At 41.8% G+C, this 27778-nt stretch overlaps 1 protein-coding gene across 3 annotated transcripts; it reads right to left on the reverse strand.

Moving 5' to 3' along the window:
* Positions 1–15186: 15186 nt before the first annotated feature.
* LOC146491055 (ELAV-like protein 1) lies at positions 15187–22244 on the reverse strand. 3 transcript variants are annotated; one of them, XM_085151744.1, is made up of 8 exons: positions 22044–22222; positions 20881–20943; positions 19458–19529; positions 19187–19355; positions 17145–17248; positions 16532–16685; positions 16219–16444; positions 15187–16066 (listed from the first exon to the last, which is right to left on the reverse strand). In XM_085151744.1, exons 2-8 carry the CDS (start codon positions 20914–20916, stop codon positions 15748–15750), a joined length of 1080 nt encoding a protein of 359 aa, XP_085007870.1. In that variant the 5' UTR covers positions 20917–20943; positions 22044–22222; the 3' UTR covers positions 15187–15747. The 3 variants fall into 3 exon arrangements, with proteins under 3 accessions (XP_085007870.1, XP_085007872.1, XP_085007871.1); XM_085151746.1 differs by lacking the exon at positions 19458–19529 and having other exon boundaries at positions 19187–19390; positions 20881–20937; positions 22044–22244; XM_085151745.1 differs by lacking the exon at positions 19458–19529 and having other exon boundaries at positions 19187–19390; positions 22044–22243.
* Positions 22245–27778: the final 5534 nt, after the last annotated feature.

Here is a 27778-nt window from a genome sequence, read left to right on the forward strand (position 1 = left end):
AAAGGACTGTGTTTTAGCTGTTTGAAGCAAGGTCATATGAGCAAACTTTGTAAGAGAAAGGTGAGCTGTGAGGTATGTTCTCTTGCTCATCATACATTGTTGCATATCAAGAAAAGGGACACAGATGCTGACACAGAGAAGAAAACTAAGAACAGTGAAAGTCAAACAATCTTAAGTGCCTTTGTCTGTGCAGAGTCTGAGGATTGTGGGCCAACTGGGGCCGGGGAAGATGACTGCACACTTGCAATAGTTCCTGTACAGGTCAAAGCCAAAAAGGGAAGTCTAGAAGTGCAGACTTACGCCTTCTTGGACCCAGGAAGCTCTGCCACATTCTGTACAGAGACATTAATGGACAAATTGAAGATCACTGGAAGGAAAACTGACATACTACTGAAAACTATGAATGAAGAGAAACCAGTCTGTACTCATGTAGTGTCAGGCTTGGAGGTCAGTAGTTTATCTGGTGACAACTTTATTGATCTGCCAGATGTCTTCACACAAAGGACAATACCTGTAGGAAAAGAAAACATACCCCTACAGAAGGATCTCGAAAAGTGGCCGTACCTTAAAGAAGTAAAACTGCCTCGAATTGAGACTGACATTGGATTGCTTATCGGAGCAAATGTACCTAAAGCAATGGAGCCATGGGAGGTTATAAGCAGTGTAGGTAATGGACCGTATGCTGTAAGAACCAAGCTAGGTTGGACTGTGAATGGACCTTTGAGAGAAACTGGCTGGCATGCAGACAAGAGAAACCCAGCCAAGGCTAATGCAAACCGCATATCAGTGAGTCGTTTAGAGAACCTGTGGCTTCAACAGTTCATGGTGGATTTTCCAGAGGGAGGAAAACATGATGAAGTGGAAATGTCAAGAGAGGACCATCAGTTTATGGACATGTTCATGGAATCTGCAAAACTGATGGATGGTCACTATACAATATGTCTACCTCTGAAGAACAGATTGGTCAACATGCCAAATAATCGCTCAGTCGCTGAACAACGAGCACGTAACTTGAGGCTTAAATTTCTCAGGAATGACTGCTTCCGACAAGAGTACACAGACTTCATGGAAGACCTTCTTAAAAAGGGCTATGCAGTACAACTGTCAAATGATGAACTGGCGCACAAAGAAGGAAAAGTGTGGTATATACCCCATCACGCCGTGTACCACCCTGTGAAGCAGAAATTAAGAGTTGTGTTCGACTGTGCAGCATCCTATCAGGGCACATCCCTGAATGATCAACTTCTTCAGGGTCCAGATTTGACTAGCAGTCTCATTGGTGTTGTCATACGATTTAGACAGGAACCTGTTGCAATTATGGCAGACGTTGAAGCAATGTTTCACCAGGTGAAGGTGCCTGACGGTGACTCTGACTTACTCAGGTTCCTCTGGTGGACAGGTGGCGACTGCAATCAAGCTTTGACTGAGCACAAGATGACTGTGCATTTGTTTGGGGCCACATCCTCACCCAGTTGCGCCAATTTCGCTTTGAGGAAGTGTGCTGAAGACCAGAGTAGGCAGTTCAAAGCTGAGGTTGTTCAAACAGTCTTGCAAAACTTTTACGTTGATGACTGTCTCAAGTCTGTCGCTACGGAGGAGGCAGCTATATCAATGTGTCAAGATCTAATGAAAATCTGTGCCAACGGAGGCTTCCGTCTCAACAAATGGGTGAGCAACCGAAGGAAGGTGCTTGACTCCATCCCAAAGTCTGAACTGGCAGCAGAAATGAAAACCCTGGACCTGGATCATGGCAAACTTCCACTTGAGAGGGCCCTTGGTCTCAATTGGTGTGTTGAGTCAGACACATTCAGATTTAAGATCAACATCAAAGATCGCCCATTCACAAGAAGAGGACTTCTTTCTGTCATTGGATCAGTGTATGACCCATTAGGCATTTTGGCACCAGCAGTCTTGCCAGCAAAGATTATCCTGCAGGAATTGTGCAGATTGAAGATCGGGTGGGATGACGACTTACCTGAGCACATAAAGAGGCGGTGGACTGACTGGTTAACCAGCCTTCCTGCTTTGGAACACTTCTCAGTTGCAAGATGTTTCAAGCCCAAAGATTTTGGAATTGATGTATTTGCACAACTACATCACTTTGCAGACGCAAGTGAGGATGCATATGGCTCAGTTAGCTACCTACTCATGCGTAACAAGAGCAATGAGACACAATGTGCATTTATGATGGGCAAGTCCAGAGTGGCACCTCTCAGGCCCCCTACCATACCCCGTCTGGAATTGACTGCTGCTACAGTAGCCATTAGGATGGATAGTGTCCTGAGAAGAGAGCTACAGCTGAACCTTGCAGAATCAGTTTTTTGGACAGACAGTACGGTGGTGCTCCAGTATCTCCGGAATGAGACCACACGTTTTCGTACGTTTGTGGCAAACAGAGTTGCAGCTATCCTGAAAGGCTCTGATGTGGAACAGTGGAAACACATCAGCACGGACAAGAATCCTGCTGACTGCGCCTCAAGAGGGCAAAGAGTAGATGAATTTATGAAGAACAGAACGTGGGTGTCTGGGCCAGATTTTCTTCGCAGTCCAGTAGAGTTTTGGCCTAACACTCCACTGAATTGTTTGGAAATCACTTCTGGTGATCCTGAGATCAAGAGAGCCACAGTAAACAAGATAGAGGTGGAAGAAAATGTTGCTCCATTCAAGAGACTGATAAATTACTTCTCATCATGGACAAAGTTGAAAAGAGCGGTGGCGTGGTTCCTGAAACTTAAAGCCTTACTTTGGAGTCTCTGTCAAAAACGTAAAGAGCTATGCATCACCAGTGTGGAGAATAGCTTTGACAATGATCGACAGCTGAGGCAAAGTCAGATTGACAGTTTCAGGACAAGCTTTAAGCCTACACAAATTTCAGTGGAAGACCTGAATCAAGCAGAGCTCGATATAATCAGATTTTGCCAAAAGGAGAAATTCTCGGAAGAGGTTTCAGCTCTACACAAGGGTCAAAGTGTGAAGCGCAATAGCCACTTATACAAACTGAACCCTGTACTACAGGAAGATCTGTTGAGAGTTGGCGGAAGATTGAGCTGGGCAGCTATGCCGGAAATCGCTAAGCAGCCTATTATCCTGTCTAGAGACTTTCACATTTCTGACTTAGTCCTCCAACAGATACATGAAGAAACTGGGCATGGAGGGCGCAATCACATGCTCTCTGAATTGCGACAGAAGTTTTGGATCCCAAATGCCAACACAGCCATTAGAAAGATCATCGCAAAGTGTGTGACATGTCGTCGCTTGCATGGAAGAGTTGGGAAACAACTGATGGCTGATCTTCCACAAGAGCGAGTGTTGCCAGATGATCCACCCTTCACCCGGGTTGGTGTAGACTACTTCGGCCCATTCGAAGTAAGACGTGGAAGAACCATCTTAAAAAGATACGGTGTTATATTCACTTGTTTAGCAGTTCGTGCAGTGCACATAGAGCTGGCCTCATCATTAGACACAGATTCATGCATAAATGCAATCCGGCGCTTCATAGCACGGAGAGGACAAGTGAAGGAGATTCGCTCAGATAATGGGACGAATTTTGTTGCTGCCAATCGTGAGCTGAAGGAAGCAATCACTGACTGGAACACTTCACCGTTTCAGCATCTATTTCACCAGCATGGAATTAAGTGGACATTTAACCCTCCCACTGCTTCACATCATGGTGGAGCATGGGAGAGGTTGATAAGATCAATACGAAAAGTGCTGAATTCTACTGTGAGAGAACAAGTTCTGGAAGAAGAATGCCTTCATACAGTCTTATGTGAGGCAGAGTCGATCATCAACAGCCGACCAATCACCAGGGCATCAAGCGACCCAAATGATTTGGAGGCTCTGACACCTAATCATCTTTTGTTGTTGAAAACAAAACCTTCCTTGCCTCCAGGATTGTTTGACCAGAATGACCTCTACTAACGACGTAGATGGAAACAGGTGCAATATATGTCCAATCTATTCTGGAAGAGATGGACTAAAGAATACCTACCTCAGCTTCAGGAACGCCAGCGGTGGGCCACAGCATCAAGAAACTTTGCAGAAGGAGATGTCGTTCTTCTTGTGGACGACTGTGCACCACGAAACTCATGGATTATGGGAAAGATCATCAAAACAGTTCCAGACAAGAAGGGTCTCGTTCGCCGGGTCCAGATAAAGACAAAGACTAATGTTTTGGACAGACCCATCACCAAGATTTGTCTGCTTGTGGAATCTGAATGGGCTAGTGGTAAAGACTAAGCCCCTACGATGAGCCATGTGCTAGCAACCTCTGGCTCTTTCCTTCTTTCTCTCTTTCCTTCTTTTCTTTCTTATTCTTTTTCATCTGTTCTTTTGGAAATGGACAGAAACCAGTCTTAATATACTTTGCAAAGCTGATTGGCAAAGTATTGGACAATTCATTTGTCTATAAATAACGTTTTGTCATGTGTTTAAACATTGGATATGTCTAAACGTGGTTCATATTAAGTTTGTAAAGTTAAAAAGTGTGGTAATTGTTCTAAGGCAATACATTATTAGAACAATTAGGGGCCGGTAATGTAAGCGCCAGACGTCTGCTTTATATTTTTATTTACGATTGAGTTCATGTTTGTTTTATAATTCATAGATTCATTACATAAGTCATCTTTTCAGGATTAATAAATGTGAAAATATATGTGTTTAGATAAAGTAATTTTAAGTCACTGTTTTGGGATTGAAACCTAAAAGGGGGTACCTCTCACTTTAAGTATTTAAAGTGCAATAGTAGCATGAAACCCTGTGTGAGAGGGAAGGGGAGGAGCATGGACAGAGAGGTTAGGAGTCTCACGGTTTTCTGACCGTGTGCACAGGTAGTTTTGGATAACTGCTATTTTTTTGGAATTTTCATGCTTATTTTGGAAGGAGTTCATTGTTACATCCTCAGTTTGTAATAAATAAACAGTCTTCAAATCATAATGCAACTGGAAGCATTTCTTTTGGAAACCAGGAACACGCGTCAGCCATAGACTCCCTTTTTTGAGCTTGGTTTATTGGAAATCACCCTACACTGTGTTCTTTCCAAAAATAAGGATGAAACAAGGTCACACCTGAAGACAAATTAACACATTTTATTAAATAAATGAAGAGTACTATCCGTGTGTGCCGTTGAGACATTATAATATCAATGAGACTCCATCCAGTATTATTATGGGGTCTTTATCTTACAATATAAAACACTTTGAGGCGACTGCTGTTGTGATTTGGTGCTAGAAATAAAATTGAATTGAATTAAAAGTATTGAAAACAATCTCGTATTCATACATTACAAATCTGCACAGGTTATCTTTTTAAATATAAAATTAAAATTGTGTTTCAGATTTAGGATAAACCGTCTGTATCAAACAACTAAAACAGGAGAGAATAGCTATACAATACAACACCACACCATATAATACAGGATAAAATACAATGACTTCTTGATAATTTGTTATTACTGATAAGTGACTGTGTACAGCAGCTTGTTGCATACCATACAAGCATGCATTCATGCAGACACGTAGTCATACTCTTAATCAATTAATTACATAATCATCATGCTTTTTTTAAAGGCCGAATGACCACGATTATCAGTATAAAATGTTTCAGAAAATGCTATCGTATTAACAAAGCAGAGGCATAACCTACTTGATAAGTTGAAGAAGACTGTTCGAAAATTTAGTTTTGGTCACCTCTACATTTAAAATCTGAATGCACAACACTTAAAATACCCTGAATAAATGATCAGAGAAACAGATGAGTGGAATTAGGTTTTAACAGTTCTTATGAAAGCAGGGGCCGGCCTTTCAGTCTTTTGTATGATAGTAAAATTAAAAAATGAATTCCAGATTTCACTGGAGGCCAATGAAAGGAGGCAAGGAATGCACAAACACAATATTTTTATAAATTTGTTTTATTGAGACCTTATTATACATTTACATACAAAACATACAGTCTACATATAGTTAAACCTCAGTGTCACAACAAGTGTTTGCTAAAAGAAAAAAAACAACAACAAAGAAAAAGTTGTTTTGTTTTGTTTTTTAAGGGAAATGTCATGGTCCTGGGTCGGTGACCCAGTGCTTTTAGTTTATTATCATTTTCTAGTTTATTATGATGATGTCATGGTCCTGGGTCGGTGACCCAGCGCTTTTAGTTTATTATCATTTTCTAGTTTATTATGATGATGATGATTATTATTGTTTGAGTTCTATGTGTTATATTCGGTCTGCCTTTGAGTCTGCGTCTGTGTCTCTGTCTGTCTATCGTGTCACCCCGCCTGTTTGTGAAGCTGTCTGTTTAGTTCTGTGTCTTGTTTGGTTCCTCGTGTCTGAGTTTCCTGTTTTATTGTGAAGGTCTCTGTCTGATGTGAGTATGTTCAGTTTACATTTCCCCTGTCCCGTCAGCCCTGATTCCTCCCAGCTGTGTTGCCCTCCTGTGGCCCATTCCCTGATTACTCCCCGTGTATTTAAGCCCTGTGTTTTCCTGTGCTCTCTGTCGCGTCGCCTGATTAATTCCATGTCAGTCTGCATTATTCTATGTTACCCGGTACTCATTCTGCGTCTCTCTGCCATCTCTCTTTGTGCATTTTGTTCCTCCTCCCGTGAGTGTCTGGTTTAAGTTTTGTTCGTTAGTTTTCCCAGTTTAGGTTTGTTCACTCCCTGCTCTGCTCTTCTTGTTTTGTCACCTTCTCACCGCTGTAAATAAACACTCACTCGCACCCCAGCCAGTACCTGCATTTTGGATCCTTTTTCAATACACCACACGACTGCCCCCCCCCAGCCGTGACAGTACGACGCGACCACAAGATGGATCCAGCGGACTTGCCCGGGGAGAGTGACCTCACACGCGCCCTACGCCTGGTGGACTGGGTAACCCACACCTCCAATGCACGAGCTAAGGTTGTGGGGATAAACGCCATTGAGGCTATCCTGGCCGGAAATCCCTATCTCCACCAGGTCCGGGGATTTACAGACTTAATCGCTGACCTGCATAAAGCCCGGGAAGCGGTGCAAGCTTCGGAAGATTCTGCCCAGCAACAACGGACAACGACCGCCACAAAGCAGCCGTCTCAGATTCACCCACCGGAGGTTTCACGGCCCGACCCCCCAGAGGTTTTTCCCTGCCTGTCGGAGCCGTCAGCGGTGGGGAGGAAACATTCGCGCCACCGGCGCTTCACCCCACAGCTGGATTCAGGGACCCCTGTGCGACCAGCTGTGGTGAGTTTTAAGGAGTTTTAAGTTAAGGATGCTGGTGCTTCTGGGACTGTGTTTTCTGGGGCTGTTCATGGGGAGAGTAGAGACAGTTCACGGCGCTTACCTACCTTCGTGGTAACTGACCTCTCACAAGTTGGCATTTTCAAAACATCCAAAACAGTAACTGACTGGGTTTCATCCATTCCACTACCAACTCCAGTCTCACCTCAACCAGTACATCAGCCTTTAGCCAGTTCATTAGCCCAGCCTGCATCTATTCCATTAGCCCGGTCACCCGCTCCCTCCATACTGGAGGCTGTCTGTGCCACCCATTTTGAATCCCGTTCCTAGCACCCATTTTAAGCGGAGAGACAAACCCATTAAAACCACTCTAGTTTCTCAGAAACTGGCTAATTTAGATACTGTTATTCGCCCCAGGGCCTCCCCAGAGGCTGAGTTTCTGCCTTCAGCCGACTCTGGACCCCTGGAGGCCAAGCGCTGCCTGGGCAAAGCCAGTGCCCTGCACAGTTTCAGTTACCGGTGTCTCTGCCAGAGGCCCGTGTGCCTGCTGGTCCTGTTCTGTCCCTGCCAGAGGCCCGTGTGCCTGCTGGTCCTGTTCTGTCCCTGCCAGAGGCCCCCGCGCCTGCTGGTCCTGTTCTGTCCCTGCCAGAGGCCCCCGCGCCTGCTGGTCCTGTTCTGTCCCTGCCAGAGGCCCCCGCGCCTGCTGGTCCTGTTCTGTCCCTGCCAGAGGTCTCCGCACCTGCTGGTTCTGTTCTGTGTGTGCCAGGGGCTCCGGTGCCCACTGGTTCTGAGACTGTTTCAGCTGGAGGGCCCGGGGAGCCCGTCCAGCCTTCTGCCTCGTCAGCTGGAGGGCCCGGGGAGCCCGTCCAGCCCCAAGACTCATCAGCTGGAGGGCCCGAGGAGCCCGTCCAGCAACTGTCCTCGTCAGCTGGGGGGCCCGAGGAGCCCGTCCAGCAACTGTCCTCGTCAGCTGGGGGGCCCGAGGAGCCCGTCCAGCAACTGTCCTCGTCAGCTGGGGGGCCCGAGGAGCCCGTCCAGCAACTGTCCTCGTCAGCTGGGGGGCCCGAGGAGCCCGTCCAGCCTCCTGCTTCGCCAGCTGGAGGGCCCGAGGAGCCCGTCCAGCAACTGTCCTCGTCAGCTGGGGGGCCCGAGGAGCCCGTCCAGCCTCCTGCTTCGCCAGCTGGAGGGCCCGAGGAGCCCGTCCAGCCTCCTGCTTCGCCAGCTGGAGGGCCCGAGGAGCCCGTCCAGCCTCCTGCTTCGCCAGCTGGAGGGCCCGAGGAGCCCGTCCAGCAACTGTCCTCGTCAGCTGGGGGGCCCGAGGAGCCCGTCCAGCCTCCTGCTTCGCCAGCTGGAGGACCCGAGGAGCCCGTCCAGCCACCAGCTGCTCCACCAGCGGCCGCATCCACAGCTTCCGTGTCTCCACCCACGCCGTCGCCTGGTCCAGCTTCCGTGTCTCCACCCACGCCGTCGCCTGGTCCAGCTTCCGTGTCTCCACCCACGCCGTCGCCTGGTCCAGCTTCCGTGTTTCCACCCACGCCGTCGCCTGGTCCAGCTTCCGTGTTTCCACCCACGCCGTCGCCTGGTCCAGCTTCCGTGTTTCCACCCACGCCGTCGCCTGGTCCAGCTTCCGTGTTTCCACCCACGCCGTCGCCTGGTCCAGCTTCCGTGTTTCCACCCACGCCGTCGCCTGGTCCAGCTTCAGCTTCACCCACGCCGTCGCCTGGTCCAGCTTCGCCATCATCTACTTCGCCGTCGCCTGGTCCAGCCGCTGCATCAGCGTCGCCTGGTCCAGCCGCTGCATCGCCTTCGCCATCGCCTGGTCCAGATTCAGCTCCGCCTTCGCCTTCGTCTGGTCCAGCCTCAGCTTCCAGCTTCGCCTTCGTCTGGTCCAGCCTCAGCTTCCAGCTTCGCCTTCGTCTGGTCCAGCCTCAGCTTCCGCCTTCGCCTTCGTCTGGTCCAGCCTCAGCTTCCGTCTCGTCTGGTGCTGCGAAGGCCACGCAGCCTTCAGGTCCCCAACTGCCGCCTCAACATCATCGGTCATCTGCCAGGCCGCATGTTGGGCATCTTCGCCACCGTGGCCGGCCTCCGGACTTGTTTTGTCGCCGCCGCTGTCGTGCGCACGGTCGGCACCCAGAACTATTTCCACGCCGCTGTTGCCGTCCGCACGGTCGGCACCCAGAACTATTTCCACGCCACTGCCTACTGCATGGCCGGCCTCCGGACCTGCCCCTCTGCCGCTGCCTTTCACACGGTCGGCACCCGGAACTGAACTGTTTTGGCCTCCTGCGCTGTCGGCCCCCTGAACTTGGCCATCTGGGCTTTTTGGTCTCTGTCCCTCCGTCCTGGACCCCCTCCGCCCGCCCTGGTCGGGTCGTTTTCTGTTTTGTTTTGGTCGGTTTTTGTGTTTCTGCTGGGCTGTCTGGAGCCAGCCCTTGAGGGGGGGGTACTGTCATGGTCCTGGGTCGGTGACCCAGTGCTTTTAGTTTATTATCATTTTCTAGTTTATTATGATGATGTCATGGTCCTGGGTCGGTGACCCAGCGCTTTTAGTTTATTATCATTTTCTAGTTTATTATGATGATGATGATTATTATTGTTTGAGTTCTATGTGTTATATTCGGTCTGCCTTTGAGTCTGCGTCTGTGTCTCTGTCTGTCTATCGTGTCACCCCGCCTGTTTGTGAAGCTGTCTGTTTAGTTCTGTGTCTTGTTTGGTTCCTCGTGTCTGAGTTTCCTGTTTTATTGTGAAGGTCTCTGTCTGATGTGAGTATGTTCAGTTTACATTTCCCCTGTCCCGTCAGCCCTGATTCCTCCCAGCTGTGTTGCCCTCCTGTGGCCCATTCCCTGATTACTCCCCGTGTATTTAAGCCCTGTGTTTTCCTGTGCTCTCTGTCACGTCGCCTGATTAATTCCATGTCAGTCTGCATTATTCTATGTTACCCGGTACTCATTCTGCGTCTCTCTGCCATCTCTCTTTGTGCATTTTGTTCCTCCTCCCGTGAGTGTCTGGTTTAAGTTTTGTTCGTTAGTTTTCCCAGTTTAGGTTTGTTCACTCCCTGCTCTGCTCTTCTTGTTTTGTCACCTTCTCACCGCTGTAAATAAACACTCACTCGCACCCCAGCCAGTACCTGCATTTTGGATCCTTTTTCAATACACCACACGACTGCCCCCCCCAGCCGTGACAGGAAAAGGAATTTGGGTTCCTTAGTAAGGAAGGAGATATGAAAGGAAAGGCTTACGTGAGGTATAACATTTCTTATTGGCCCTTCTAAGAGAAACTATAAACTTTTCCAATTTAAGGAATGATATTAGATCTGTCTGTCAAGACTTTTCTGTTGGCGGCTTGGGTGACTTCCAGTGTGGGAGAATACATCTTTGGGCAATTAAAGAGACAAATGAGGCAATACTTTCTGTTTAGTTAACTCAGATAGATTACCCATCTCTTCATAGCTATTAGCTATAAGTATGTTGTGATACGATATCAGTCTCTAGGACTTGATTTTGAAAACATTTTTCTAAATTCCTGTTTAAACATAACATGAGACGGGCCTCACAAGTTTATTATTATTAGAGCAAGTTTATTATTTAAATATGATCTGAATATTTGAGATTTGTAAAAAAGAAAAAAAAGTGGATTTTATAAATACTATAAATGAAGAACAATGTTTGCAAAATGATCCCTGGAAGCAGGAGTTACCCTGGACTCACTCACTTAATCAACAGACTGCACTGCAGAAAGAGCAGCAACAACAACCTGCATAAATAAAATATACCAGCATGAATTTATGTTAATCAGATTTAAAAATCTAAATGGAATAATCTGCTGTGTTCACATGGCTGATCTGTAAAGATTTACATTTCCAAACAACATGCCTACGTCAGTAATCACAGGTTACCAAGTACCTGCTGGCAGCAGCTACAACTGAGCCACGCAGTGCTAACAATAGCAGGCACAGTTTATAGGAATAACAGGTGGAGTCAAGAGAAGATCAGACATTCTTAGTAGCCCCTATCCATCCATCCATCCATCTTCCCACAGCTACACACACACCACACATGTAACACACAAGGTTATTGTCTCACATCACATGTGGTGCCAGGCAAAATTGATTTTATGGCCTTCATTGCAAGAATCGATTATGTTCAGGGCGGGCACACGTTTTGTGCTATGCTCAACTTTAACAGATTGATCGATTTTTTTTTACATATCTTGCTCTTAATTCAATGAAACTGAAAAAGAGAAATATTTGTATTTGAAAAACAAAAAGGATTAAATTCACTACAGAAAGAACCAGAGACAAGTGACAAATTAAAGGAAAAAGTTGAACTCTGGCTCTCCATAGTGAGGGGATTTGGGGCTTTGCTCTGATGACAGGGGGGATTTTGCTGGTATGGTTTGGAAATCAATGTAAAGTTGTTTTGATTGATCACTTTTATCCTGTGATAAAATATGCAATGGGAGTGGTCTCTCCCAGGTCTCTCCTATTCACAGTGCATGGTTCAATGAGCACTCTCAGGTTAATAAAGGTGGTCTGGTTCTTCAAAGAATCTCACCAATAGAAGAAACTCTTTATTTTAATGATATTTTTTTTCATATACTTCATGTGGTTCTATTATGATTCTAGATTTTAGTGTTGTTGTTTTTAAAGTTTGTTAATTAATTTAACATGTGTTAAAATTTGAATTTAGGTTGAAGAGTGCGTCATGTGTTGAGTTTGTCTTCCCTCATAAACATACTGTTTGCATAAGAATACTTACATTTAATATAACAATAAAACAATAGAATATAAACTAGTCAAACACGAAGCATGAAGTCATGACACCACATGAATCATTTTAATTTTATATATGAAACTGACCAAATTTCAACTACCTTGATCATCTGTAGTAGATGTTCTAAGATGCTTAACTGTGTTTTGTTTTCTTTTAATTCATCATCTGTGTGTAAGTCAGTTATGATATCATTTAAAGCCAGTCCTTGCATTGCAGAACAATTAATCAGGGAACAGTTTTTCTATGAATACATGTTACAATCAGACTCTTCTGACAGTTAGTAGAGTTGACTTTGAAAAATGGCCCACTGCTGGTGTCTGTTTGAGGACTGATGGCCCGAGGCACAAATTGAGTAGCCAGGCAGCAGCACGTTCCAGACAGACCAGCACTCCAGCAGATGACGGCTTCTCTCTGTCTCGATCTCCCCTCTCACAGTCTGTTTTGAGCAGAGGCTTGGAAACACACACACACACAGAGGTGCCTTGTTTCTCTCGCGATCTCTCAGGTAGGTACAGGTCACGAAGGAGAAAGCAACTGAAAAAGCTCCCCACTAGTATTTCAAATCTATTTTAAAAAAAAATTGCAATCTGCAAACAGAATTGGGCAGAATGTGACTAATATTTTGGCCATTACTGAGCTTTCACTTGTTAAGAAAGAATACCTTTTGACCTTTGAGACTTTGTAGTCATGTTCTCAGCCTTCACGGAAGACGAGGAGCAGTTGGTTCATTAGTTCATAAACTGTTTTCAGTTACAGTGAAATCAAATAAAAAGAAAAAGGGGGATCACTGCTGGAGGTTTTATCCCAGGAATGGTGCCTGTCTCGTGGGGTGGGCTGCTCCGTGAGGACGGGGGTGGTGCACACCAATTTGACTCAACTCTACTTTCCAATTAATATTCACAGGTTTCATTTACAAACAATCATTTAGCATGCAATCCCAGTGAGGGGACACCTGTATGACCTGTATTTAATACCCGTAAGACATCGGTCTACATACTCACTTTAAATATATTGTCACGGCAAAACTGTCACAACACAGAATGGACCAAAAACACAGACCCAAGACAGTGGCACAGGTTAGTGTCACATGAGATTTATTTACAGTGATTGTGATATGGTGTAAACAGTCATATGTACAGGACGTGACACAATATGAGCTGAGAGCAGGTGAACTATAACAATGGCTGTGGGATAAACTCTGCCAGTGACTATATACAGGTGCAAGGGCAAAGCTAAGGTAAATCCTAATAACATGAACTGTGAGGCATTATAAAACTACAAAACTATATACAAGGTCATACACACATAGTCATAGAAACACTAACTGTGGGAGGCATACGCTGATTAAAGCTATGAAAGTTACATGAACAGGAGTGAAAGCTAGATACGGGAGACCCAGGGATGATAGTGGCACGTGAGTGAACTGTAGATTGGAGGCACTGCAACACAGGGAGAGGTGAGTCACAGTGGACCCAACGGAACGGAAAGAAACTGATTCAGTGTGGATATTGTGTGGGGGGCATTTTGACTCTCCCCTCCAATTATGCTCTCACCAGAAGATCTCCAAGGCTGGGATTTTTTCTGAGAGCCCTAATAACTCTCTCCTGGTGAGGCACGCTCCAGTTAGTTTGCCGCAAACTGTTTCACCACTATATGGAGGCAATGTCAAAGCACTGTCAAGTTTGAATTGGAGCATCAAAAAAAAAAAAAAAATTGATTATGTGCTTCTTCCAATGCATTATGGGTCCTCAAAATTGAACCCTTTTTTTCACTCCCAACTCAGCTTCTGTACCTCCTACATCCAGCAGGTGTTATATTGCCCTAAAGGTCTCCTCCAGCTCTATCCTATGATACACATACCTCAATTTCCTACCTTGCAACCATGATTCAACCAGCCACTCTCTCACAGGCCTTTAAATACCACAGTGGGCACCTAGGTGGCTCAAAAATTGAACTTTCTCCAATTGCCACCAAACTTGGCAGGCACGGGCCTACTGCTACCAACACCACTCACACAAAATTTCCCGAGTGTGCTTATGCTTCTCCAGTTATTGATGATCGTCACATGACGATTGTGGTTATCGCCAACCCCTTGGTATTTGGACACATGGCTTGGAAGCTTTCAAAATCTTTTTTGATAAATTGAACAATCACCACCCCTTTAATGAAGTTACAGTTTCAACTAAATAAATTCCAAGTTAACTTTTTAGACACAATAGTTTTCTTTAGAAACAATAATAATCAAAGCAAACAACTATGTCCCAAGGATTGTTTTAAGGATACAGATAGACACATACTGTTATATAAAAAAGTTTTCATCCTAGACATTTTTTCAGGAGTATCATTAAATATCAATTGATTAGATTCCATCGTATCTGCACCTTTAAGATGCATGTGGAAGAAGCTACTTCAGCGTTAAGGCTTTAAGACCTAGAGGTTACTCAGTCCGCTTTTTACGGCAGATTTAAAGTGAAGTGAAAGCACTCTTTGATAGGATCAGCCAACAATTAGGAGGAATAATCAGAGTGAATTGATTCAGTTTGTAATCACCTTTTCTAGACACATCGGAGTCTTGAATCAAGCTCTTAATACCTCTTTTTTGATGGCCCAACAAGCCCATCCTCCTTTACAGCAATTTAAAAAAGTTACAGCTTATAGAAGAAATAAAATTTTAAAGGATATTTTGGTGCACAACAAATTGAATCCTATTTTTAAACTATTACACCAATTACTTTAGTTTTGTTTGAATAAATAAAATCATTTTGAAAAATTAATTCACAAATGGATGATTTATTATACAATTCATAATTTAAGCACAGAATTCTTTATTTCAATGCGTGTGGCCTTGTGGTCCTCTATAACTGGCTCACAGTAAAACTTTCACACAGGATGCGTAAATTCCCACATTAAAAATATTTTTGGACTTACCTATTCTTACACAGTGGATGCATAATTCCACAGGACAAATTTGTGGCATTTATTTTTTCAAACCGAGCTAGATTTTTCTGATGTTTTGGATCCAAATAAACAGATTTGTCCAACCAGACCACTGCATTTGTCATCGTTCAGTCACGCCATTGTACTGAATATGCAACGACACAGAAATAGTCAAATAAACTCTACACTTTGTGTCCATCGATAAAGAAAACGTTTGACAGTTTAAGGAAATTCAGACAAAGGGGAGACAAACATTCAGACACAGGTTAAGTTTTCACAATAACAGATTTATTGCTGAATAAATGTCACAATGAAGCTGCAATACAAAAATAAAACAAATGAAAATCGACTTCACATCAGTTACCTGTTCATCAGGTGCATTCCTCTACCTCACCTGTACAACATGAAACTAATCGCCTAACACTGACCTGATCACCTGACATGATAATGTCAGGTTACCTGTCCAAACTTTTAATCCTTTAATCAGTTGTCAGTGGTTACCATGACATCATTTACATAAACTGTACATAAAACCAATTGAACGTTTTACTCAAATCAGAAAAGAGCAGATTTAGTTTCCGTAACCTTTGACCGCAAATGTTTTAAAGTAAACCTGCAGAAATCGATACAACTCCAGTTATGTTCATAACAATGCTGACAGTCAGCTGTCAGTCATACTGCAAATTTCAGTCCTTTATTGTGGATGAATGCCCACACAGTCAGAAAAATTACTTACTGACATAAAGAAACAGGGCATGCTGGGAAAAACTGACAAAACAGACAAAAAACAAAAACACCTGTTATTAGTTTTAGCCTCGCCCCCTCCTCTATTTGTGCCCCTTGCTGGTCTTGAAGGAGACCTGCAGGACTTTGTCCCCCAGGCGGTACCCGTTCAGGCTGTGGATCGCCATGGCAGCTTCCTCGTAGTTTGCCATTGTAACAAAGCCAAAGCCTTTGCACTTATTGGTGTTAAAATCTCGGATCACTTTCACATTCAAGACTGCGCCGAACGGGCCAAACATCTGCCACAGCATGGCCTCGTCAGCTTCCTGGCCCAGGTTGTAGATGAAGATGCACCAACCAGAGGATGAGCTCCCCGATGCCCCACCCCCTCCGCTCATGTGGTCGGTGCTCATTGGAGAAAACCTGGACACACGGAAGTATTAGACAGCTGCAGATTAACTGATTCTCAACGAACAGTAACAAACATCTAAATCGATTAGCAGCTGGATCTCGGGACAGGTAGGTTAGAGTACTCAGACTACAGTAATCAGGTTATTCTGAGCAGGTCAGCATACCGGAACCTTTGCGCCTGGTGATGGACGGGCCCCCCAAAGCGTCGTGATTGGCCGTGGTACATCTGTGACATCATCTGGGAGTTCCTGGCCTGGTTGGGATTGGCAGCAAACTTGACCGTGATTGGCTCAGCGCTGCCGGGAGGCGTGTGTCCGTTCAGGTGTTTGACAGCGTCATCGGCCTCGGCCCTCTTATCAAAGCGGATGAAGGCCACGCCACGTGACAGACCTAAACAGCCAACCAGAACAGAATTTTTTCAGTTCCAGACATCACAAGCCATCACATGACCCTGAGCTTACTGAGCGCGTGCGTTACCTGAAGCCTGGTCCACTAACACTCTAGAATTGATGATGCGACCGTAGTGCGAGAACATGTCCTCCACGTCCTGCTGACTGAGAGTCCGTGGCAAACCACTGATATACAGGTTCGCATCTTTGATGGCGTCCGAACTCGGCCGTGCAAATGAAACCTGCGGGGAAGTGACAGGAAGTAAGTCAGCTGATCATCTTTACAAAATAATTGTCACAGAAAACACACTGTGATGAAAATAAAAAAATACAGTTACATTGAGTTCAAATAAAATCCAGATTTAAATTTTTAAATATTCAATAAAAATAAATAAAAATCCACAATTTTTCCAAACAAAACAAAACACAAAATAAAAGCATCCAAACAGGCTCTGATCACCAAAATAAAAGCATTAATATCATTAATGTCTGAAAGTAAAAGGTGCAGTACGTTGTCTCACTGAATTGAAGAAATTCACAGATTCAGTGTTGACACGTGTCGGTGCGAAAACAATAAAAACAAAACAGCAGAGTTTGAAAATACCTTCATCCATCAGACAGGTGAGAGTGCCCTCTACTGTCCGGGGAACATAACACATCAGTTGAGACAGGAAAAACAAAGAGCACCTGTGGCACGTTACCTTGATAGTTTTAGACTGTAGCCTCAGGCCATTGAGGGTACTGATAGCCCTCTCTGCATCACTAGGGTTAACAAAGTTAACAAAGCCGTAACCTAAACTGTGGCCTAGAGAAACACAAAGGAAAACAACAAAATAAAAAACAAAAGCGTCTGTTACAGCTGCTACACAGTCCGAGAGAAACAAACAGAGTTCACACTAAGTACAGAGATCCATACAGTCAATTGGAAAACATCAGTTTTCTGAACAAACCGGGAAAACCTGCCGCCACCCACCACACCGCCTGACCGCCGCGCACCTGCCACATTTTAGCTCTCAAAACAGTTAGGTGGCACTGCAAGGTACATTGGCTATTTAAAAAAACAAAAACAAATCAACTTCGGAAAAAAACTCACTACAAACAAAGAGGTTAAAGGTCATCTCTCCTGTTACACTTCAACACAAATAAGTTCTCACAGAAAATAAAGTGATTAAAATAAAAACTGCATTTACATCGAGTTGAAATAAAATCCAGATTAAATGTTTAAATATTCAATAAAAATATTAATTAATTTTTTATTTTTTTTTATCTGAAAAGGTAAGATCTCACCTGATTTGACCAGTTCAGGTAAGATCTGTCCAAGGAAGTAAATAATTTATCGTCGTCAGTGAATGAGGTTAAAGATGACTCACTGGTGATATATTACTTTGGCATGACGGCGGTTAGCCACATGATGATGATCAAACCGTCGGCACAAATCATCTGCACATGGTTGTACTGAACGCGCGACGACCTGACGATTACACGCTGGCAGGATGTAATCCTGCATCGCCCCACGCGACTGTTGAAAACGACTGTTTTCTCGACTTGTTCAGAACAAAAAAAATCTTCAAATATTTTTAAAGTTTTACAAACAGCCTGAAAAAAAATCAAACAGGTGAAAATATTTTTTAAAAAAACAAACAAAATAAAACCCCACAAAAAATAAAACAAAACACCTTTATCAGAGGCTGGACGAAAAAAATTCAACCAAAACTTTCATTCTTTGCTCAGGCACTGACGTGCTCGCCGTTTACTCGCCAATCAAAGTTATTCTGTTTCTGCTGTAGGGCAGAAGACCTGAAAACCTGCAACCAAGCCACGTGTCATCTGAAGACATTCATCACCAGACGGCAGTCGCCTCAAAATGTAATTACAAAGTTTCAAATTCTTATAAAATAAAAAACAAGAAGTTCAGTTAGTGACAACATATTCTTACCACACCTTTTTTCTAAATCATTCTTTAATTTGTTTTGAATCATTCAGTAAATAACTTTTTATTTACTTTGTTCGCCCAGCCCTGATGTAACCAATCAGCATTAAGTACCTGTTAGACACTTTGATGTCATTAAACCTGGTGTGAAAAAAAATGAAGATTACAACAACAAAAATATCCAAATTGTTTTATGACAAAAATGAGAGAGAAAAATCACAAAATTCACCTAAAAAAAAGAAGAACAAAAAAACAGAGTTAAAACCCCCCAAAACAAACAAAATCAGCTGATCGTCTTGAAACCCCCCAAAAAACAACAGTGAACAGGAAATACTGCAAACAGTACTATAACGACTATGTACTGATACTACGACTACTGCAAAATACAGCTGTGACCTACTGCGCAGCATAAGGAGTACAAAGTACAATGAAGCATGAACAAGTACACGTGTTAATGCTGAAATACATTTACTTCAAGTACTGAAATAAAACATATTCACAGTAAAACTTATAATGCTTCAAAAGTAATCTGGTATTTGTCTTTAGTAAAATTATCATCATTAGTAGTGAGCAAAGTAATACCACAGTACTACTGTGTGTAACAGTACCCCAGTAATACCATAGTACTACCTGAATAATACTGCAGTACGATTGGGGAGCTCAGCGCCTGCTGCAGTCCAAGTACTCAGAAGTACTACAGTGATTCTACTGTAGTACTGCAGTAGTGGTACTAACAGTGATACTGCAGCAGCACTTCAGTAGTACTGTATTAGTGGTACTTCAGCGCTACATTAGCCGTACTTTCATCGTTACCTGCCACTTTGTCGCGGATGAGCTTGGCAGACTCGACCTCGCCGACGCTGCTGAAGAGGCTGCGTAGCTCGTCCTGGCTCATGCTCTGCGGCAGGTAGTTCACAATCAGGTTCGTGCGTGCGTCTTCATCCTCCATCATCTGCTCGCCGTACCCGTTATCGTACAGCTCCTGAGGTCATTACATCATCACCATCATCACTTTCACTAAAGTCAAAAAGATGCCAGAATAAAGGAAGTGAACGGATTCAGCCAATCAAAGCGTAGCACTCACATTTCCAGCAGCTCCTTTAGCGGCGAGCGAAGCGTCTCTGACATCACCCTGAGAGTTCTGAACCTCACACACCTGAAACACACACACCACACACACCTGTCGTAAACATGCACTAATCCCCAGGCCCTGATTCAGGAAGTGGGTTCAGCTAAAACTCTGAGTTTGTTAACCCTGAGATAAGGTAGACTTGGGTTTCTGTTCCAGAAAGAGAATGAACTGAATCAGCCACCATGGTAACAAATTTTGGGAACTAAACTAAACTTCGGGTAACCTCTGACAGGTGTTCCCTCTGACTCCTCCCCTCCTCCTGGACCTGAATCAGCTGAGTGACCCTTGCTTTCATAAAGTCACAGCTATTAAGTCAGTCCAACCAACCACTCATCAATATATCAGCACAGAGACAGCTATTCCATCAATGACAGATTACAACTTAGAATCAAATCTCTAGTGACAGTATGAGTGTAATACGATTACAGTTATTGTAGAATCACATTTAATCACATTTCACATGACATCAATCGTCACGCTCAATGACGGATTAGAGTGACGATAAGGCTGAAATGACTTTCAGATCCAAACTGAACTAAATGTGTTTAAAGTGACATTTTATAAGCAGACGGTCTGACTGTAATCTGATTACATTTCATGCTGACATGGGTTCACAGATTCAGATTCTGTCATTTGGGATGGGTGACACTCATCTACTAATTGGAAGGTTAGTGGTTCTGCTGCAGTTTGCAGGCCAAAGTGTCCTTGAGCAAGACACTGAAGCCTGAGCTGCTCTATGATGCGTTTATCGGAGCGTCAAGGCGAAACAGAAAGCAGTCAGGTATAGTAAAAAGTGTTCGTATAGATGTTCAAAGTCTGAAAATCACCTGAAAAAGTCTCAGCGACTTGACCCAGAACCAGATCACCCAAAGGAATCATAGGCTCCAGTTTTCAGATAATCTCTGAATTCTCTTTGCGATTACATTTGTAGTACAAAGCCAGATTGCCGACTTAGCAAGCTTAAGCTCAGAGTTCTGTGCCACAAAGGTGGCATTCTTTGTACCTGTGAGATCACCGTGGTAATGCGTGCCGATCACATGGTCAGGAGCAGGTTTAAATCTGATGGAACTACCTTGTTTTCACCGATTCTGTCATTTACGGCCTGAGTCAGTGAGACTGAGATCCTCTGCTCATCGTTTTATTTGTAAAACCTGTTCAATGGTCTCTGGGTGACATCATGGCCGAAACCCAGGTGTGAAGTCACATGATGCATATGTTCAGCTGCTGATGTAGAAAATGCAGAAACAGTTTGATGTTTGGTCCTCGTGCTATCATTTTGTTAAGCTGGTTAACTGAAAGAAAGCTTGAATTTGTTGAACCTGCTGCACAGCCTCTGAACAGGTTAAAAACACTTGATCACTACTGATCCACTCACCTTCAGGTACCTGATGTGTCCTCGTCTTTGCGCCATGGAAATGATTCAGGAAGTTAACTGCGTCTGGGAAAAATAGCAAAAGGAGCCGATTATTGATCATTGCTTATCATTTGCAAGCTACTCGATCAATAAACTGAAGGTGACCAGAATTCAATCCGTTTCAATCAGGAAACCCAAACCAGTAACTCTCTGATGATGGGTCGCCAGTTTAGCTCAGTGGGTGAGCAGGCAACCACATAGCCAGAAAGCAGTGGCCCGAGTTTGAGTCCGATCTGCGGCCCTTTGCTGCGTGCCAATTTTCCGTCTGTGATCTGAGTCACAATGTTCACAGGTCATTTCACTCCGTATTATCTTATGTTCCTGTTGCTACAGTAGCATTATTGATTGAGAAGCACCTGTGAAGTCCGGGTGTTCTCTGTGGATCAATGTGTAGATGTTGATTCCAGATCCCAAAACGTTGATTATGTTCATCTGGACGTTTTCAGTGGGAGAAACGTTTCATCACCATCCAGGTAACTTCTTCAGTCTCAGCTGACACTAGCCTACTGAATAAACAATGGAGTCATGCAGTCAGCTGAGACTGAAGAAGTCACCTACATGAGGAATTTTGGGAATTACTTACCTGGATGATTGAGCATACATCAAGACATTGATTCCAGATGTTTCTCGGCCTTTAAGAAGCACCATTTCCTTTACATCCTGTTTGACTCACCTGCAGCTTTCTATAAGATGACATCTGACCCCAAACATTGCCAATCAGAATGACGTCTGAGAATGTCATCAACATTTCTAACCAACCAAAGAGCTCTAGAAGTACATTTACCTGCCTGACACCCCGAGAACCGTCTAACCGCTGAAGCACCGCCCACAGGTCCAGGTGAACACATTAACTTAATGGATTAACACATATTTACTTAATCACTAACTTAATTACAGAGATCGCTGGCGTTTCTCAGAAAAACCCGTAGGTTTCCCGTTCCGGTCCAGTTCGCGTTACAGTCGGGTCTCACATGTGGATAGGTAAGCAGGTAAAGTGGGTAAAATAAAAGCGCGCACATTGAGGCCGCGGAGCTGCTAGCATTAGCCGCTGTTAGCACCGCGGGCACACCACGAGGCTACTCGGCCACTCGCACCTTGGCACTCAAAGACGTCACCGTTCTTACCTGTAGGAGTGCGGACAGGTGATCCGGTGTGATTGGGTCAGATTTCGATCCGCAGTTGGAAGATAAGATGATCTGTCGATCCTAACACGCACGTTCCCTGCTGCACACAAAGAACCAACTGCCGCCCAGTGAAGTATCGCGAGATCTCCTCCTGTCCTTCTCCTTCTCCTTCTTCTTCTTCTGTAAAATAGGACTGTGCTCCTTATTTGCCCCCTGCTGGAGTCATTGGGAAAACACGAAAATCAAATCAGAAATTTTGTTTTGATTTTACTGAATAACTTTATTTATAAAATAGAACCGATAACACGTGTACCAGAAAACTAAACATGACATCACCCAAACATTAAAATCCAGCTGTAAAACATCTGTCTGCTCAGAATGAGATGGTCAACTCCCGCAAATGTTGTACCTTTATATTGTAAGGAAAGACCCTACAATAATAAAAAGAAAACAGCAAAAACCCCAACAATCACATGACCCTCTTATGAGCAAGAACTCTGTTGACAGTGGGAGGGGAAAAAAACCCTTTACAGTTTTTCACAGTTATTTACACACAATTACTTGTACTTCAGACACAATGACTACAACATGTATCTGATGCACCAACCATACTATGGGCTCAAAATGTGGTCATAAATATTTTGTACTTGTAAATCAGTTTTGTACTTGTAAATCAGGATTTGTATGTGTAAAAAGAATTTGTGTGTGTGCAGTGTTTTGGAAATGACAGTCTTCATTACAAAGCTTTCTTCGTTATGAATTAGCATACATGTTTTTATTGAACATTTGAAGAACTAGCAAAAAAACCCAGAAACTCTTGTAGAGGACATAAAGTCAGAGATAGAAACGACAAGGAGCAGGTGCAACCAATTTGGTCACAAAATTTTTCAACTTAAAAAATCCTAGCTCGCACCGGTGCGACCAACTGTTTGAGTAAAAAAAAGAAAGAAAGAAAGAAAAAGAAAAGAAAAGCCCCCGCAACTCTGAAAGTCTCCGTGTGGTCAAAACAGACACACATTATGCCCCTATTGTGGTCTAAACCAATCAGAGCTAGTCAAGGGCAGGACCTCTCTGATTGGCCGTGGTCCAGTTGAACGTGCAGGTGGATAGAGAGAGGTGAGTAGCTTGAATAAAACGATAAAGCTCACAAAACTTTTTCAACAACCACCAAACAGGAAATAAGACCTCAGTTACTTTTGACACAAAGGCATCTGCTGTTATGCTCACACCTCTGATGAAGTCTCACATGTATCAGTACTGATAAGCGATCAGAATTATAATATTTCTGACTGTCAAAATTGAATCGAATCAGGACCTCGTGAATCGGAATCAAATGGATTACAGAAATCAGTGACAATACCCAGCCCTAGTGAGCAGTCTAGGCCTGACAGAAGTGGATTTAGCTATGGGTAATAAGAAAAGATGAAAAGAACTATTGATAACTTTTTTGTTAAGTTAAGGCCTGATCCGTCTGAAATTCATAGCCAGTCCTCTGACATGGAGCCATCAATCTCTGAACCCTGAAAAAGCACAGTGTACCCAGAAAACACATTATATAATGCAATAAATGCACTGCCCAAATGGGTAAACACCTTTCACGCATAATTGCAATTAAGAAATCAGAGATATATAAAGGGGCAACAGGTGAACTCTTCTGTTTTGGAGGAATGGATGCTAACTAGAGGAGTGAGACTAAGAGGAGGAGGAGGACGATGAAGGCCAAGGAACGTAATCTCGATGATATCAAAGCCACTTTAGTTGGCCATGTGGTCAACCATGGTCTAACAATGAGGGAGGCTGGGCAAAGTGTACAGCCAAATTTGATCAGGTGCACTGTAGCATCCATCATCCGGACTTTCTGAAATGAGAATAGGTAAGAAATCTTACAGTACTCAATGAGTACTTTACTGTAGCACAGTATTGCCTGTGGACTGTTCTGTAGAATGTGAAAGTAAAGTATGTGTCACACATTTGGGAAATGTATTCCTATATTGTATTCCTACATAGTAGGCCTATTCATAGTATTTTACAGTATACTATTTGTATTGCAGAGCTGAAAGCTTACCAACACGAGGTGGTCGGGAACGTCTGCTGTCTCCTGAACAGGAGAATGAAATCATTAACATGCTTCTAGAAAATAATGCCATAACAGCACAGCAAATACAAAGAAAAATAATAGAAGACAACAACATATTTCAAAATACTGATAAGGTCAGCTTATCAACACTGGACCGTGTCCTCAGAAATAATCTGAGGATGAACCAGCTCTACAGGGTCCCATTTGAACACAATTCAGAAAGAGTCAATGAACTGCAATACATGTGAAAGTAAGTCCCATACAATCCCACAATTAATGCATACTCTCAACACTATATAAATTACAGTACTGTACATACTCATACTCTGACTATGCTTCACAATAGTGACCACTCCAAGTCTGTATTACGTATCATGTTTGTTTCAGAGTCAGTAACTGGTTCACTGTCCACCCACACTTTTTAGTTGTTTATCTCCCTCCATATTCTCCATTCCTCAAGCCCATTATAAGGAATCTTTTTCTGCCTGGAGATGGAAAGTGTATGACCGAAATCCACACACACATATACCCCTTCCCAAGCTATGGAAGATGCATGTGAAGATATAGCAGTTGATGCTATTCATGGCTGGATTCGTCATGCTTGGCAATGTTTGCCCGATCAACCAGGGCAAACACTGCTTGTGATATGGATGAGGTGCTGTGGCAAGAATGAAACAGAAGAGTAGATGCAACATAGTTGGGTTTTTGTTTTTAATGAAAGAAGTTGGGGGAGGGGGGAGGTTATGAAAGAAAACAACAGAATTTGAATGAAATTCAAATTCAAATTTCGTTATTTTCATTCAAATTCCGTTGTTTGTTTTCAAATTCCTTTGTTTTCATTCTAATTCTGTGGTTTTCATCCAAATTCTGTTCCTTTCATTCAAATTCTGTGGTTTTCATTCTAATTCTGTTGTTTTTGTTCTAATACTGTTCTTTTCATTGTAATGAAATGACAATGAAAAGAATGAATGAAAATAACAGATATTTTCATTCTGCTTCTGTTCTTTCCTTTAAAATTCCGTTGTCTTCATCTAAATTCTGTGCCTTTCATTCTAATTGTGTTGTTTTTATTCCAATCCTGTTGTTTGTTCTGAAATTCCGTTGTTTTCATTCAAATTCCATTGTTTTCATTCAAATTGTGTTCTTTTTATGCTAATTCCGTTGTTTTCATTCAAATTCTCTTCTTTTCATTGTATTTCTGATCTTTTAATTCTAATTCTATTGTTTGTTATCAAATTCTGTTCTTGTCATTCAAATTCTGTTGTTTTCATTCAAATTCCGTTGTTTTCATTCAAATTCCGTTGTTTTTATTCAAATTCTGTTCTTGTCATTCAAATTCCGTTATTTTCATTCAAATTCCGTTGTTTTTATTCAAATTCTGTTCTTTTCATTCTAATTCTGTTGTTTTCATTCAAATTCTGTTGTTTTTATTCAAATTTATTGTTTTCATTCTAATTCCATTGTTTTCATTCAAATTCCGTTGTTTTCATTCAAATTCCATTCTTTTCCTTTAAATTCCGTTGTTTTCATTCTAATTCCGTTGTTTTCATTCAAATTCCGTTGTTTTCATTCAAATTCCGTTGTTTTCATTCAAATTCCAATCTTTTCCTTTAAATTCCGTTGTTTTCATTCAAATTCCGTTGTTTTCATTCAAATTCCGGTGCTTTCATTTTATTTGTTTTTTTTTTCATTCAAATTCCGTTGTTTTCATTCAAATTCCAATCTTTTCCTTTAAATTCTGTTGTTTTCTTTCACATTCTGTTGTTTTCATTCTAATTCCGTTGTTTTCATTCAAATTCCAATCTTTTCCTTTAAATTCTGTTGTTTTCATTCAAATTTTGTTGTTTTTATTCTAATTCTATTGTTTGTTTTCAAATTCTGTTTTCATTCAAATGCTGTTCTTTTCATTCTGATTCTACTCATTTTATTCAAATTCTATTGTTTGTTTTCAAATTCTGTTGTTTTCTTTCAAAATCTGTTGTTTTCATTCTAATTCTGTTCTTTTCATTCAAATTCCATTCTTTTCATTCTAATTCTGTTGTTTTCATTCAAATTATGTTCTTTTCATTCAAATTCCATTCTTTTGATTCTAATTGTGTTGTTTTCATTTAAATTCTGTTGTTATCATTTAAATTCTGCTGTTTTCATTCAAACTCTATTGTTTGTTCTCAAATTCTGTTGTTTTCATTCAAATTCCGTTGTTTTCATTCTAATTCCGTTGTGTTCATTCAAATTCTGTTGTTTTCATTCAAATGCTGTTCTTTTCATTCTAATTCTACTCGTTTTATTCAAATTCTATTGTTTGTTTTCAAATTCTGCTGTTTTCTTTCAAAATCTGTTCTTTTCACTCAAATTCTGTTATTTTTATTCAAATTTTGTTGTTTTTGTTCTAACCCTGTTGTTTTCATTCAAATTCTGCTGTTTTCATTCAAATGCTGTTCTTTTCATTCTGATTCTACTCATTTTATTCAAATTCTATTGTTTGTTTTCAAAATCTGTTGTTTTCTTTCAAAATCTGTTGTTTTCTTTCAAAATCTGTTGTTTTCATTCAAGTTACGTTCTTTTCATTCAAATTCTGTTGTTTTCATTCAAATTACGTTCTTTTCATTCAAATTCCATTGTTTTCATTCAAATTGTGTTCTTTTTATGCTAATTCCGTTGTTTTCATTCAAATTCTCTTCTTTTCATTGTATTTCTGATCTTTTAATTCTAATTCTATTGTTTGTTATCAAATTCTGTTCTTGTCATTCAAATTCTGTTGTTTTCATTCAAATTCCGTTGTTTTCATTCAAATTCCGTTGTTTTTATTCAAATTCTGTTCTTGTCATTCAAATTCCGTTATTTTCATTCAAATTCCGTTGTTTTTATTCAAATTCTGTTCTTTTCATTCTAATTCTGTTGTTTTCATTCAAATTCTGTTGTTTTTATTCTAATTCCATTGTTTTCATTCAAATTCCGTTGTTTTCATTCAAATTCCATTCTTTTCCTTTAAATTCCGTTGTTTTCATTCTAATTCCGTTGTTTTCATTCAAATTCCGTTGTTTTCATTCAAATTCCGGTGCTTTCATTTTATTTGGGTTTTTTTTCATTCAAATTCCGTTGTTTTTATTCAAATTCCAATCTTTTCCTTTAAATTCTGTTGTTTTCTTTCACATTCTGTTGTTTTCATTCTAATTCCGTTGTTTTCATTCAAATTCCAATCTTTTCCTTTAAATTCTGTTGTTTTCTTTCACATTCTGTTGTTTTCATTCTAATTCTGTTCTTTTCATTCAAATTCCATTCTTTTCATTCTAATTCTGTTGTTTTCATTCAAATTATGTTCTTTTCATTCAAATTCCATTCTTTTGATTCTAATTGTGTTGTTTTCATTTAAATTCTGTTGTTATCATTTAAATTCTGCTGTTTTCATTCAAACTCTATTGTTTGTTCTCAAATTCCGTTGTTTTCATTCAAATTTTGTTGTTTTTATTCTAATTCTATTGTTTGTTTTCAAATTCTGTTGTTTTCATTCAAATGCTGTTCTTTTCATTCTGATTCTACTCATTTTATTCAAATTCTATTGTTTGTTTTCAAATTCTGTTGTTTTCTTTCAAAATCTGTTGTTTTCATTCTAATTCTGTTCTTTTCATTCAAATTCCATTCTTTTCATTCTAATTCT

The sequence above is a fragment of the Neolamprologus multifasciatus genome, chromosome 23 (genome assembly GCF_963576455.1).
Source record: "Neolamprologus multifasciatus chromosome 23, fNeoMul1.2, whole genome shotgun sequence".
NCBI classification, from domain to species: domain Eukaryota; kingdom Metazoa; phylum Chordata; class Actinopteri; order Cichliformes; family Cichlidae; genus Neolamprologus; species Neolamprologus multifasciatus.

Coding starts and splice junctions, on each gene's coding strand:
- LOC146491055 (XM_085151744.1), bottom strand. CDS start 20,916: ATGGCGCAAAGACGAGGACACATCAGGTACCTGAAG. Junction 19,530..20,880: donor GACACATCAGGTACCTGAAG/GTGAGTGGATCA, acceptor TGTGTGTTTCAG/GTGTGTGAGGTTCAGAACTC. Junction 16,067..16,218: donor CACCAGGCGCAAAGGTTCCG/GTATGCTGACCT, acceptor CCGTGTGTCCAG/GTTTTCTCCAATGAGCACCG.